The sequence below is a fragment of the Triturus cristatus genome, chromosome 11 (assembly GCF_964204655.1).
Source record: "Triturus cristatus chromosome 11, aTriCri1.1, whole genome shotgun sequence".
In the NCBI taxonomy this organism is placed as follows: Eukaryota; Metazoa; Chordata; class Amphibia; order Caudata; family Salamandridae; genus Triturus; species Triturus cristatus.
The window spans coordinates 373,053,423-373,068,749 of NC_140594.1; the positions used below are offsets into that span (position 1 = coordinate 373,053,423).

Consider the following 15,327-nt stretch of genomic DNA (forward strand, 5'->3'; position numbering starts at 1 on the left):
CACTGCCCATGTGCCCTATAGGCCAGTTCAACCCTGTTCTCTACTCCTGACCAAATCACGCCATTAGCTGCAGATTCCAGGCGTTCGTGCGCACAGTCCACCTTCTGCTCCACAAATCTTGGACAGACCAAGTAGTCCAGATCTCTGCTTTGGTCCATCTTTGCCAGGAATTTCAGGTGAAGATAAGAATATCTACAGGTACGCAATCTCTTGCTGTATCGGTCTCACTGTGTCACTGCATCCATATTCGGAGATCATTAAGGATTAGGGCCTGACTTAGATCTTGGTGGATGGGTTACTCCATCACAACGGTGACGGATATCCCATCCGCTGAAATGTAAATCCCATAGGCTATAATGGGATTTATATGTCGGCGGATGGGATATCCGTCACCGTTGTGACAGAGTAACCCATCCGCCAAGATCTAAATCAGGCCCTTAGTGTCAGGCCAGCAGAGCCCTTTTAAAGCACAACCATCTTGGTCACTGGTCTTCTGGTGCCCGTGCATCATCCTTAGTTCCCTGCAGCCTATTGCATTAGTTTGCCAATGGATGACTATTTGTAATCAAGAATCCATATAAATCTCTAACGACATTAGATAACCTGCTATCATTGCGATTTAATAATGTTTCCTACCCTTTCTAATACAAGATCTCTCTAGTCCACTCAGGCACCGTCTTTCCCCTCAAACCCTCTGGTAATATGGAGAACCAATTTTTTAACTTGCGATGCATAATCCACTCTAGATTAAGATATCTATTTGTAGACAATTACATGACTGTGTATTATTTCTCTAGTCCTCTCCCTTCTTCTTGTACAGCGTACTTGCATTATTGTGATTAATTTTTTGTGAATCTGTTCCTGAGCTACATGTGCTGTAGTGTGACAGAGGACTACAAGTTGATCAGCTACACACTGTCAACACCAGTATACAATAAGATACGTAACAGCATGTAGGTAAAATAATTATCAAAAGACTAATATCCTAGTGCTATCATACTTGACTGTAAAGCAGCAAAAAATGTTCTGCTCACTGTCTACCGACCCAGAATAAGCAACGACTGGTCTATGTTTTTGTGAACTTAGGCTATGTAAATCCTTTTGGTATAACCTTGCAGGGAAAATGCTTCCCTGAGATAATGGAGTGGAGCCAGACATAATATGGATTGTGGGTGGTTGTACTACTGAATATTGACCTCCAGAATATTGTGGGACAAGAATATTGAGGGACAAAATATCGACAGATAAGTGCATGCAGAAACTATAGGGACGTATACACTTACTATTCCTAACTCCATATCTACGCACATTGAAGATATATGTTCAGCGTAGTAACATATATGTGAAGTTAGGTATAGAAAATCTAGACTTACTTACCTGTCAATATTTTTTTCATTGTCTTATCAATATTCCGGAGTTCATATTCAAGGTGCACACCCTGAGGGTAAGTTTATGCTGAAAATAAGTGAAGTTATTCTTTCATACAAGATCCCAATTGTATAAAGTGGGACAGGAGGAAATGTGGGGGCCCTTTTAAGTCGAATGGGATGCAACGCTGCAACACAGGACAAAAAAGACACATTGCTCCACAAGCTATGATTTTTCTTAAAGCCAATATTTCATGTATCTGAATTACACACAGCAAAAGTATTACAATGTTTAACTGGATTGACCAAACCTGCTATTATCTTTTAGTTGCTAGGTTTTCACAGTGTCAAGAATGATTTTATATGTTTTCATGTATTTTATCTGCTAAAAATGTAAAGTGTTTGTTTTTATTAGTATTGTATGTTTATTTCTGTGGTTTTGTTTATATGGACTTGGAATCTAGCAAACTATTATTTGATTGGGCTCTAAGGTAGACCCGGTATTTGTGAAAAAGTGCCATCTTTCTTGCATGGTATGCCCCCACTTTTTGCTGAATTGTTTATGTAGTTTGACTGAGTGTGCCCTGGGCTCCTGCCAATCAGGTACCCAGGGCCTGTGTTCCTTCCCTAAAAACTGAATGAAGCCTAAACCCAATTGGCATCTCTGGCCACATGTCAGCCCCTGGTAAATGGTACCCTAGGTACCCAGGGCCTTGGACCAGAGAAGGCCCCGAAGGGCTGCAGCACTTATTGTGCCACCCTTAGAGGCCCTGTACCCTGACACACACACACTGCCGTTGCAGGCTGAGTCTTGGTGCAGAACAAAACAGAGAGTCGACATGGCACATATCCCTGTGTGCCATGCCCACAACACACACTGCCCTGGCATACCTCAGTCACCCCTCTAGCTGGGTGCCCTATGCCAGTGGTGTGGGTACAGGTTCTAGAGCCCTGTGCCCCTACAGTACCCAGGTCCATTCCTGGGCACTGTAAGTGCAGTGCTGCCATTAAGAGTATATGGTGCTTGGAGGTCGCCAACACGAACTCCACAGCACCATGATGGCAACACTGAAGACTGAGAAGTTTGGTATCAAACTTCTCAGCACATTAAACCCGCACTGATGCCAGTGTGGGATTTAATGTACAATGCACGACAGAGGGCATCTTAGAGATACCCCCTGAACCTAACCTACAATCCACGTCTTGTCTGAGGGGCTGCCTAGGCTCCCACACAGCAGACATGTTGCTGGACCCCTGGGTGGAGAGCCATCCGCTCTCCTGGGACTGCAACAATGCACATCCTGGGTGAGGTGCTAGGTTTCCTCCCCCAGGATGGGCAGGGGAAGCTTCAAAGGCATGCCGGCTTTGTGAGCTTCTTCAGGCCACTTGCTGTACTCAGCAACTGGCCCCTACCGGTTCTGACCCCCACTCTGGCGGGAAGACTGGCGTGAAACCCCAAGGAAGGAAAGGGGGTGTGCCAGCCTCTGCCAACCCCACCCCTCTAGTGGGGGAGGCGAGGTGAAGCACATCTCCAGGCTCTCGCCATCTTGAAGATGGGAAGCTCTGCCCAATCAGGACTAGGCTACTGCCCCCCTCCCACAGGAGAGTGGCAGGATAGGGGGTGTACCCACCCCAGGGAAGGGACCCATTTAATGAGGGGGGACCTTGTCCCCCCTCATTAAATGTCAAATACGTGAAAGAGCCCTGAGGCACTCCACTCTTCAAAGGCACATTCTTGGAAGTCACGTTATCCTCAAAGACCTGGAATGTACGGTCTTCCAAAAAGGAGACTATCGATCTCAGTGCGGTTCCAGTCACCCCCATCTCATGACATATGGAGATAAGGATTCGATGGTTGACCGTATCGAAAGCCGCACTGAGATCAAGGAGGATTATTGCAGCTGATCCTCCTGAGTCCATGATTTTTCTTGCCTCCTCCACTACCGCGATCAGGGCCGTTTCAGTGCCCTGAAGAGATCTAAAGCCGGTCTGTGTCAGGTGCAAGCAATCATGCTCCTCCAAATAGGTGGAGAGAATAGTGTTGACATATTTCTCCGCTATTTTGGCTATTCCCGGGAGCAGGGAAATTGGCCGATAATTGGCCATTACTTCCGGGTCTGATCCTGGCTTTTTCAGCAGGGCTTTAACCATCGCCTGCTTCCATAATGAGGGGACCCTACCGGCTACCAGTGAGGAATTAATAAGTGTTGCGATGACGGGGGCTACTTCTAGGGCGACCTTACACAAAACCGTGGGGGGTGCCTGATCTTTAGGGGAGCCCGATTTGAGTTTGTTGGGTAAAGAGACAACTTTGTCAGAGTCCAGGGGCGGAAAAGATTCCAAACTCCGATCTAAAGGGTCTCTTTTTTCTTCCATCTGAGGATCATAGGAGGAATTGTCCGCTGATGGAAAGGCTGAGTAGATAGCCTGTACTTTATCATGAAAGAACTCTTCTATATCATTACAGCGTCCTCGTAAATCAGTGGGACTGGCTGTAGTGCATGGAGGGGTAATCAAGGATTTAAAAATGTTAAAAGATTTCTCGTGGGATATTAGGTGCTGATAAAATTTTTGCTTCATAGTACTTGGATTGTGCTTTGATAATCTCTGCTTTGTACAGTTTAAGCGCATCGCGATAGACTTGCTTTTTCCCGTGTGAAAAATCTTTCCTCCACTGTCTCTCAAGTTGCTTGCAGTTCCGTTTTTGCTCTCTGAGCTCCGTAGTATACCATGCCACTTTTTTGGGACCCTTTTTGATGTCCCTAAGTTTTATAGGGGCTAGCAAGTCCAATGTATTTTTAATCCAACGATTAAATTGCAAGTTTGCCAATTCAGGGTCGGCGTCTAGTCAGGGGCAGGTTTCTTTAAGAATAGCGGCCCATTCCTCCATAGAAATATTTGACCAGTTCCGGCTCAAAATTTTAGTATGGTTTTCTACCGTCCTGCTTGTGGAGGGAGACCAGGAGAATGAAATCAGGTGGTGGTCAGTCCAAGGGAGCGGGTGGGAATCCTCCACCCGGATGTGAGTATTGGTAAAAATAGGGTCCAGCAGATGTCCCTTGACATGAGTCGGACCCATCACTTTCTGGGTGAGAAGTAACGCCCCTAAGGTGTCAGACAATTCCTCCACATTAGTGGAGGAGCGTATTTCAAAGTGCAGGTTAAGATCTCCCAGGACAGTAAAGTTCGCCAAGGAGCTGACCAATATGGATATATTATCCACCAAGTCACCAATAAAAGATCCTATCGCTCCTGGGGGCCGATAGATTAACATGCCTGAAAATGTGCATGTAGGCGTAAACTTGATGGAGAAGGAGCAACTTTCACAGACACGGATCAGCCCATCCGAAATTCGACAACTGAACGAGTCCCTATGAATAAGGGCGAGCCCTCCACCTCTAATCAGGCCTCGATCTTGCCTCTGGATGGTGTAACCTTGGGGGAGTGCCTGAACCACTGCTGGGTTTGACCAGTCCGTAAGCCAAGTTTCGGTAAGAAACAGTACATCCGGACTGGTGTCTTCCAGAAGCAACCGTATTTCTAATGAGTGTTTGGGCACTCCTGAAGAAGTGGTGGTGGCACCTGAAGAATCCTCGTCCCCTAGCTTGCAGTCTTTTTCTAAACCGGAGATTTCCCATTGAAATCAATTGAGCGCCCGAAGGCTCAAAAGCACCCTGCACCCAGCCGCCCGAGTGGCCCTGGCAGTGAAAACTCTACACCTACCTACTTCCCCACTTGGCCTGAGTAAGTGACCAAGAGCCCAGCTCCCACAGCCGCGTGGCTTGCCAGTCAGCGGCCACCAACCAAGGCCCCCCTATCCCTCATAGAATAACATTGGGCCTAACTCTCTCTGCACCCAGCCGCCCTAGAGTCGCTGAGGGTGAACCAACTGTACCTACCTGACCCTGGGGGACCCCTGAGTCTATGCCCAGAACCTCAACTCTGCCAGTCGAGTACTTACCCTTAAACCGATAACTCTATTTTCCTCGTAGGGTAACATTGACTGGCTTTTTCCTGAAATTTCTTTTAAGTGTGGACTTTTCAAATCTTAAAATAATCACCAAAAATCAGCCGAGTAAAGAAAACGAAATTACTCACCTGCTCTTGGGTGAGCTCCCAGTGCTGGATCTTGGTGCCCAGCACTGACTCTGAAAAATACTTACAACTGTACTTACCCGTAACCCAATTTTCTTCCATAGGGAATCATTGACTGTTTTCTTTGAAATATTTTCGAAGTGTCAACTTTTAAAATAGCTAAATATTGTCTAAAAATCATTACAGTAATTAAGTCGACTTTTACCACTTGATTCTGAGTACTGACCCAGGACTGAATCTAGGATCCAGTTCTGGAATTCCAAAAGTAATCTAAAAAGTAATCTGTTGCAAATAACTTGAATTTTCCATTGAGCTCAATACATTGGTGTGTTTAAAATAGAGTTGCCTATTGCAACCACTTGTAACTGTTTACAAAAGTCAATTGCATATTGCAAAAGTATTAACATGAAACATCTCATTCTGAGAAAGTATATTTTAAATCCAAGTGTTGGTTCTAAAATAAAACAAGCATATATTTTTTATATATAAACCATTGGCCTAGAGTTCAGTTCTTGAGTGTGTGAGATCATTTGCTGACTGAGTATGTACAACAAATGCTTTACACTGTCCTCTGATACTGCCTTACTGCTCGACCAAGCTACCACCTTAGAGAGCAAGGTTATATCTAACTTTAGCCTCTGCCAAACCTCTGGGGACTGTGGACTGTGCACACTGTACCTATTTGGGAACAGTATATACAGAGCCACTTTCTTACAGTATTGAGACCAAGGCGTTGAAGATGCAGGGCCTTCAACTGACTTTTGCAGGTCTCCTCATTTGCCCAAAGTAAATGTTTAATTCTTTGCCAAATTTGAAACGACTAACCATGAATATTTAGTTAGTGTGAACAATGTTCGAACTGCAAGTTTAATTGGAAGACTGCAGGTTACCTATGAGAATTTCCTGGGTAAAACATCTATTACTGACTTCTTCGTGGTAAGGATGTGGTGCATGAGAGATTTTCTCTATCTGCCCCTTTGGGCTTAAAGGGATACCATCCGGTTAATGCCACATTTTACTTCACCCCTTTCCTCTCTCTAACAAGGGTCCCAACTCGTGTGATACCAACAAGCCCAGATTGTGGGGAAGGGAGTGTTTTCCGAGGCAGGGAGCTACGTGTTCTGGGGAGTTGTGTGATCTTGGGATGTGACTCAGTTGCATTGTCTTATATTGCATTGTTTGAAGTGGATATACTAACAACAGTTGCTAGCTCCAGGGCCAGACTGGGAACCAAAACCGGCCATGGCAAAGTGCTCGGCCGGTCTACCACCCCCCCCCCCCCCCTCCCCCGGCTTGGGGGTGCCGCTGAGCTCTTTGCCAGGGCAGGTTTTCGTCCGATTTTGTTACAGGGCCGATTTTGTAGCTATGCTGCAAGAACGGCCCTGTACCAAAACGGCCCCAGAGGCCCAAAACCGGCCCCCACCCGTGCAGCGTACCGGGGGATTGCCTGGTGCCCGCTACGGCTAGTCTGGCCCTGGCTAGCTCTATGCTGTTTTCTTCGTTGGTTCCATGGGAATTTACAGTGCCGGTATTATTTGCGTGTGCCAGTTATCTGCTAATGCCCTTGACCCAGCTGATCTTTCTCCCAAAATTTAGAGGGACTTCCTCTGTTGGTGAGGCTTATTCTTTCAAACCAGGGTCCTTGCACTCACTGCAGTGGAGGAGCTACATCTCATGCTCACCTGCTCCAAGACTGCGGACAACTACCCTCCACTGTCAGAGTTCACTCAGAAGAATGGTAGAGCGGAAGCTTAGGTTTGACCCCAGCACCCAGTATCTAGCAAATCTCTGCTACATGTCGGTGTCATTATTCACTTCAGACTTTCAATGGAAGCTCCAGTGATCCTCTTACTACTCTAAGATGTATACAAGAAATAGGAAATGTATTTGCAAGGGCCATTTAGCTAACAGGGCGATTGTCGGTGGCAAATGTCATTCTTGCAATTCATTGCATGCTGGAATACCACAGCATTTGTTGAGTCACCTAAAGATGGTTCAAAATAACGCTGCCCAGATTAACACAAATGTCCCCAGAAGAATGCGCACAACACCTGTGTTGCTGGAGCTGCATTGGTATGACACATCACTCTCTACCCTTATATGGTAAGTCGCCAATCCTAGTTGAAAACACAGAATCTTGTTTTATCAGCCCAGGAGGCATATGTGCGCCACTGGCAATTTACTGTGAAAAGTTCCTTTCACTGGAGGCGTTACAACAGATGTCAGCAAAGCCATGGTTAGTTGTAATAAATTGCATAAAGAGGCTGATACAGTTCAAAAGCTCTTGCCTTTATAAAGAGGACAGAACTCTATTTTGAGTCCATGTTTCCTGCCTTCATGGCTTCTTTTTAGCTCAGTAGTGTCCTTAAGTTGTTATGACCATGCACAAGAAATTCACATGGAAAAGATTTGTATGAAACGGAACGGATCTGTGCCCCATCAGTGAGTAGCTAATGTATGGTGTGGTGAAACCTCGGCCGAAGAGCATTAACCCTCATGTTTCTTCTGCACCTATACTCTGCCAGTGCTTACCCACAACCAGAATGGGTAGTGGTGTGATCGCATGGTGTTAACTGCTCATAACTGACATGGGGCAGATTTAGGGCTGTGGGCTGGAGGAGGCACTCACACCTCGCATGGGACAACTTGGGATCACTCTAAGCAGGATTATGTCCCCCAAAAATTATTTTCCAAACTTCTCATGACTAATTCTAAGTATTTCATGGAGGGCCTTCCTGTCTAGTGCATGACGGATTCACATTTCATTGGACAGCTTTCTGTCAATATTTTATCTAAGGCTGAGGCCTAACAAGCCAACTTGTGCCCAGACAAATCTAGACTTACCCGTTTGTGGGTCATCACCTCTTAAAAAGCCTACACGCTCATCAAATTTCAACTTAGACCAGAGTGGTAATGATGCTCTAAACAAAGCAGGTTATTATTGTAATAGAATAAAATATAAACATAGGTGGTGTGAACGGGCCTAAGCGCTGAGCTGCTCTCTGTAAACCCACAGCAGGAGAAGGCGGAAGTGCTCTCAAACTCAGTCCTGTTTCTGCATCTCTGCAGCGCTAATTGTAGGCAATGTAATGTTCTCTCTTGTCATCCTGCCGCCTGCAGGGGGCATTCACTCATAGACTGCCATGAACTAGGACGGTCTATAAAGAGAGGGAAAGCCCCCTGCACTCAGCGTCAGTCTGAATCATCTTTTTCAGAGATTTACAGTAAATATATGCTTTAAAACCTATTAGAATATTTGTTTTTCAAAACTTTAGAGCAAGGGAGCCCCTTCCCGCACCTGTATTTTCCTGTTTATACTTGCTAGCTCATTATATATTTCGGTCGAAAATTTACGCCTTACCACTTTTAAAATTTACCAGCCGCCACTGCCAGAGAAATCTGCCCGAGTTTTAGCTTGCAGAGAACAGGATCTTTAATGCATTTCAGATAAATGTATCTTTTTTATTGATGCTCTGTAAGTTCATTGGCTGCAGAATGTAGGAAATATGTCAGGTCATAGGTCTGGGACATAAAGGAGTGTGTCACATCAGTGTCTCATATTGCATATTGGTCAGAGGGTAGAAAGCCGGGTGTGTTGTCAGGACATAGAAACTGAAAATAGAGGGGCACATTTATGTCATGTGACGGGAAAGTCTGGAACACCATCTAGAAAGGGCTCAAGGGCAAGGTCTTATCAGGGCACAGTTTGAGTAGGGGCACAATCAAGTTGCAGTACATGTAGGTTAGGGACACTGTCAGGTCTTGGAATTTGGACCTTAAAGGGCCATCAGATTATGCCATTGGAAAGTCAGATGCTGTCTGAGGTAAGTGCACAGTGAGGTCAAGATTTGTGAACATCTGGGATGTTGGGAGGTCAAGGCATTGGGATGTTTGAGACTCTGTTGGTTCAGGGCTTTGGGAGGGTGGAGGCACAGTGAGTTCAGAGCACTGAGAGGCAGGGGCCACTGTTATATCAGGACACTGGAATGTCAGGGGGGGCGGCAGATCAGTGCATTGGGACGTCAATAGTGCTGCTAGGTCATGACACTGGGAGGTCACGGGCACCGTTGCATCAGAGGGCTGAGAGGTTAGGCTGGTAAGTGCACACACCATGCCTTCATACTCATGCTCGGCTTGACCATAGGCTTTGTGTTCCAACACCAAGGGGCGCAAAAGATTCTGGGCCTCCTTGCTCCGATATTCTCCAGGGACTGAAATCTCTTGAGGCAAGGAAGGGTTCCCAATTATGAAGTGGTAGAGGTGCTTCTCACTCAGGCCACGCCTTAGGAAGCGCATCACATCCTGTGTTCTCTGGGATATCCTATCTGCACGCCAGGCATCCAGCGATCTTCTGGTGAGCAGGTGCATAAGAGCTGTCTTGAAGTGGTAAGATGTTAGGATGGCTTTGTCGGACATCACTTTTTCCTCCTTTAGGTGGGCGAGGATACTGAGGCACTTCAGGTGGCAACTGTTCTCTGGCAGGAAGCGCCTCATTAACCTCAGGAACTGGCGCTCGTATACTGCAAAGGACTTCATCCAATAGATGCCAGAGGTATCTACTCCCTCGGACACCTGCCTCACCAGGAAGATGCAAGAGTCACCACAGCGCACTGCAGGTATCAAGTTAATATGCAACACCCTACTAGATTTGTATTCCAGCCGCAACTTGCATGTGTTAGCGGGCACCAGCATGAGCTTGAAGTCGTACTTATAAGAAATAAGTCCCCATGCCTTGTCTATCAAGACTTGAAACCAGGTGTGGACTTTCTGTGTGTCCAGGCGGGCATCTGTGCAAAGTAGAGTGTCCAGTGGCACACCATGTCGGCTATGATAAACCCTCCCCCGAGGGTGCAGCTGACACGGTGCCTCGCCACAGGTGCATGGACACTGGGATTCAAGTATGATTTCACACATGCCACATCTATCAATAGCATTCTGCCAGGGCGTGGTATTTGCTCGGAATGTATAACCTTGTGGAGGCTGGAATGGTACTAGAACATCAAAGTTGGCCTGTTTACTCCTGCCCCATCCTTCAAATGTGCTGCCAATGCCCAGCCCATTTTCCAACAACAGCCCACCTTTTTTGCGGCACAGGATCCGGCAAGCTTCCAGCAGCTTGTCTGTGAATCCCTCCACAAAGTCACAACCACTTGCCAGATCGTGAACCCCATGCCGTATGTGTCTTTCATACAGGACATCCAAGGCATCCTGGCCAGGCATACAGCCAGGCCAGAGTAGTGTGGATGGGAGAACCATGTCTAAGTCATAGTCTTCCTCTTCGCTCTGCCGTGGATTCAACATGGCATCCCGCTGCAATTGATGCCACCACAGCTCCACAAGAAGGAATGTTGCAAAGAGTCCAAGGTTCCACAAACTACAGCCCCAATCAACCTCTTGTGTCTTTACGTCACTCCAGGCAACCTCCTGCTGCTGCTGCTGCTGCTCCCGCTGCTCCCGCCATCGCTCCTCCAGGCAGTGCCACTCAAACTCCTGGTCCAGCTGGTGCCTCCGCAGCCGCAGCAGTTTCTGTTGTTCAGAGCGGGCTATGGTGTGTGGTTTGGCCCTGTCGTGGAAAAGTGGAGGGCCTGTCATGTGATGCAGCAGGACGACAAGGAAGTACAGACCGAGCAAGGCCATGATGGTGATGTGGATATCTGTTGAGGCTGCAGAGGAAGGAGAATGTAATAGTCAAACTATTGAGGAATAGCTCTGGAAAGACGTATAGTAATAAGGGTACAGGCATCTAGTTTCACGCACTGCTCCTTCTGCATCTCCTGCCTTTATACCTCATGCGTTATTCAGTCAAGACATAGCATTCATCTACTAATCTGGATGAAGACAGTGCAAGTAGATGCAAAGAAACAAATCACTTCATTGTATGGAAAGGACCTTTCTTCCTAAACAAAAGCAGTTAAACAAAAGCAGTAAATAGTTACCAAAACAGCTAAGATGCTCTGTTGTAAATCATGAGGAGCCTCATTCTAATTTATATTTACACGTTGGTACATAGAATATCCAATGTGCATAAGGAAAATCCTAATTCTGATTCACATTATCAATACTGGCACACTTTTCCATGAACAAAGTGAATTTCTGAATGCAGAAATTTTCCCACTATAGAGAAATTTCTCAATTTGCAAATGTGATTGTACATACAAGTTTGGCAATATTCCTGGGTGTGCCCACCTATAGAAGTTGTTGATCACCACAATTTGCAAGCAGTTCCCACCTGAGAAACATTTTAGAATGTACTCATGTCAAGTGTAGGTATAATATAAGAAAGTGTGATGAAACACCATCAAAAGTACTGGACACATAGAGGAAGGGGTATCTCCACAGTGAAAAATATTTTCTCCACAGAAGATCAAAGTGAAGGGACCCCTTCCCTACAGGAAGAGAGATAGTTCATGATGACCAAGTCTCATATTTGGTTGTTTGACTGTGTAGTTGTGCGAATGTATGTGTGAAAGAGTCATGAATGTTCTAGAGTTGCTTTTGGTCCTGAAGAGGAAGAGTTGGATTGTGGGATGCCCGTGTCGCCTACCGGTCTTTGGGGGCATCGTCGAGGGGCAGGCAGACTCTTAGAAGAAGTCCAAGCATGTCCTGGAGCATGACAGACCATCGACAACTCAAGCTTTCAATGGTTATGCAATAGGAAAGGTACATGAACGGGCACTATCTCCAGGGTTACACTGATCACTGGACCAACTTCAAGCAGCATAGAGGTAGACAGGTTGAAGAGGAGTTGGAGGGAGCATACTTGACTTCTGAACAAGTATTACACGCTTACAATGCTGCTGGGCACCACATTATGGGGGATGAAGTTGGGTAAGGTAAGATCCCACAATAATGTCCACTGGGTGAGTCCTGCCAGAGCTATACTCAGTTCTGGCCAAAGGTTTCCCACTGAGGAGCTCTATGCATGTCCAATTTTCGATGGTTCCATAGGGGGCAAATACTGTTTAGACCCACAATATTGCTAACATGAAACTGCTACTACCCAGCTGCTGTTTACTCACTGTCTCTAGGAAAGGTGAAACATATTCATGTCATGCCGGTATGGAAGGCAAAGGTTGCTTAGGTGAGTAACAGAGACTTTACGAAGGTACTATTATCCAACAATCTCACTATGCACTCAATGATTCATTTTTAAGCATTAAGAGATTTTAAGTACCTTCTTGTATCCAAATCCCACTTTTGCTGAAACAAAAACCCAGTTTTTGGGGTAATCTTTGCCCAAATTTCAAAGGCACTCAAAACGGGAGCACAAATCTCATTCACATTTCTTTATCAATACTTTATTCAAATAAACCCACAAGTGGACATGTTAGTATAGCCAGTCTATGTCCGATGCTAAAATAATGTCATACATTTGGTAACTGTAGCACAAAAGAATGTCCAAAAGTATTTTGGCAGAAAATGAGAAGATGAATTAGGATACACAAACGTGGCAAAGACAAAGCAAACTCTCTTAATTAATCTTCCTACAATTAATTAAACAACATATGTTTTCATAATTCCCAAAACGTTTCTTTCTCTAACCTTGTTTATCCAGATGTGGACGATAGCACCAACTCTACAAAGCAAACGTCAAACATTAGGATTATCATGAAGGTTCACCTTTTTAGACTCTTCACCGCTACCATGGATTGATATAACGATTGCTTCAATCCAAAGTTCAGGTTCAAATTGCTAGATATTTAATTCAAAATTGTTATCAATGTTGGCCCAAATTATACCGTATGGAATTCCGCCCAGCATGTTTCTGAGTAAGCCAGGTGTTTCCCGCACGTTTTCTCCAGTGACTTGGAACTCTGCCCCTAATTTCACCATGAACTAATGCTGCTTGGAAAAACTGCGCGAGTCTTTGCAGAAGTAGCCAAAACTCTTTCTCTGCATGCAATGCTACCAACCGCAAAAACTTGGCTTTCCTTCCCTCTCCTAACCCACCCCCATACTCCCTTCCTCCACCCCCATTTCACACAGAGGACAAAGCATACATTTACCATCTGCTCAGAGCAGGTGCTAAATGTATGAGTTATTCCCACAGAATTGGGAATTCTGTGGTTTTACAACCAGTAAACTAATCCCACTTGTTTATTTACCATTCATCTCGACTTAACTAATAATTGCACAGTACTGGTGTGATGTTACTACAAGGTGGGGAGATTCCGTATGTAGAGTTTGTATCATACAAGTACCATGCAGCTCATACTCGATGAAAGGTGGACATTTTTGGCGCTCCTGGCACAACAGTATCAGGATCGTGGGAATCCCGGAGGGCATGGAAGGTTCATCCCCTACTCAGTTTATAACTACCTGGCTAAAATCGAATGGTTGGAAGCCAAGGCCAAAATGAAGTTGACACAAACCGTGGATGTCATTGCTCCGACAAAGTCTTATCCGTAAGCTCAAACTGCCCGCTTGTCGTGAAGTGAGAAACCCAGTGATGCAGTGGATGATACCTGAAAACTCTGGCTATGGCTTTTTCTTCATTCGTTGTTTCCTGTCTTTACACAGAACATACACAGGATCTACCTTACATGCTCGAACCCATCTCTGTGTTCAAGTGTTTTGCCTACATGAGGCTTCACCCTTGTTGTTTCTACAAAATTATTTTATTTGTTTTCTTTGCTGCTTGGTCCCTCTAGTTTTATTTTACTAGGGTGATTGTATTCATGGGGGTGAGAGATATTTCTGAATTGGAGGTGTAAGGTGGGACGAGTTGAGGGGAGTTTTACGAAGCATTAGTTTGGATTGCATCACCACAGCCGCCGATGGCAAAGTACATACATTCACAGTCTCCCATGTACACACACTCAGACACAGGTATAGGATGATCGGGGTGGGCCTTAAGTTCCTGTCATGGAACACAAATGAACTCAATATTCGCATCAAAAGAGGCACAGTCCTACAATTTGCCAGATGACAAGCCCCAAGTGTTCTCTTCCTTCAAGAGCCCCATTTATTGGGCACAAATTGCACCTTTTTGGGCAGAAACTGGTTTAATCGGGTATAACATTCCAGCTTTAACACTGGATCAGAGGGGTGGCTGTTCATCTCCATATTTTTCTATCTTTTGTGATTCAAGAGGTAGTAACTGACATGTTGGATAGATAGATCCTGATGTCTGGGACACTTGATGAGCATTGCTGGTCATTTCTGTCGGTTTATGTTCCATCAGCACTGAAGGAGGTGACTATCTTTTGCTTTAAACCTCTATCATTAACAGAGGAGACACAGGGAAACTTATATACTGGGGCAGATTTCAATATGGTCATGGACTCAGTCAGATTCTTTGGCACTCACATAGACCACCTAGACTGAGGTTCTCAAAATTATCGAAGTGCGCGGCTTCCCTGGGGATAGTGGATGCCTGGCGGAGCAGGCACAGGGCAAATAGAGCTTTCACATTCCGTTCTGGAGTCCAAGGGTCCTTTTCCTACGCATAGATTACTTTTTCCTTCCCAGAACCAACATATAATATGTTGTGAGGATTCTCAATCTTGCCCAGAGGAATTTTGGGCCATTCACCAGATTTACTCAGTTGTTATAGCTGTGATGAAATGCCACAAAAGATGTGGCATTGACATGTACTGACATGACATGAATGGTGGCTGGTGCAGGGTGACTTTGTTTCTTCCTTAAAACTGGAGATCTTTGCACTTAATAAGGACTCAGTCCAGTCACCTGCTACTGTATTGGAGGGGGGGGGGGGGGGGTGGGCTTCAGAGCTGTGGTAGGAGGCAATGCAATGAGATATGTTAAAGACACAAAGATGCTGGCACTAGATTCTGAGATAATTTCGTTAGATCATCAAATGCATAACCTGAGAGGCACACATTTGGTAGAAGAGACAACACTT

At 45.4% G+C, this 15,327-nt stretch overlaps 1 protein-coding gene across 1 annotated transcript in view; it reads right to left on the reverse strand.

The window, feature by feature from the left end:
- Window positions 1-9,122: 9,122 nt before the first annotated feature.
- Window positions 9,123-15,327, reverse strand: part of ITPRIPL1 (ITPRIP like 1) — a 130,407-nt gene continuing 124,202 nt past the window's right edge. Inside the window, exon 2 of the mRNA XM_085634349.1 lies at window positions 9,123-11,125. Within this exon, the coding sequence (XP_085490475.1) occupies window positions 9,255-11,125 (1,871 nt within the window). The 3' untranslated portion in view covers window positions 9,123-9,254. The remainder of the gene's footprint in view (window positions 11,126-15,327) is intronic.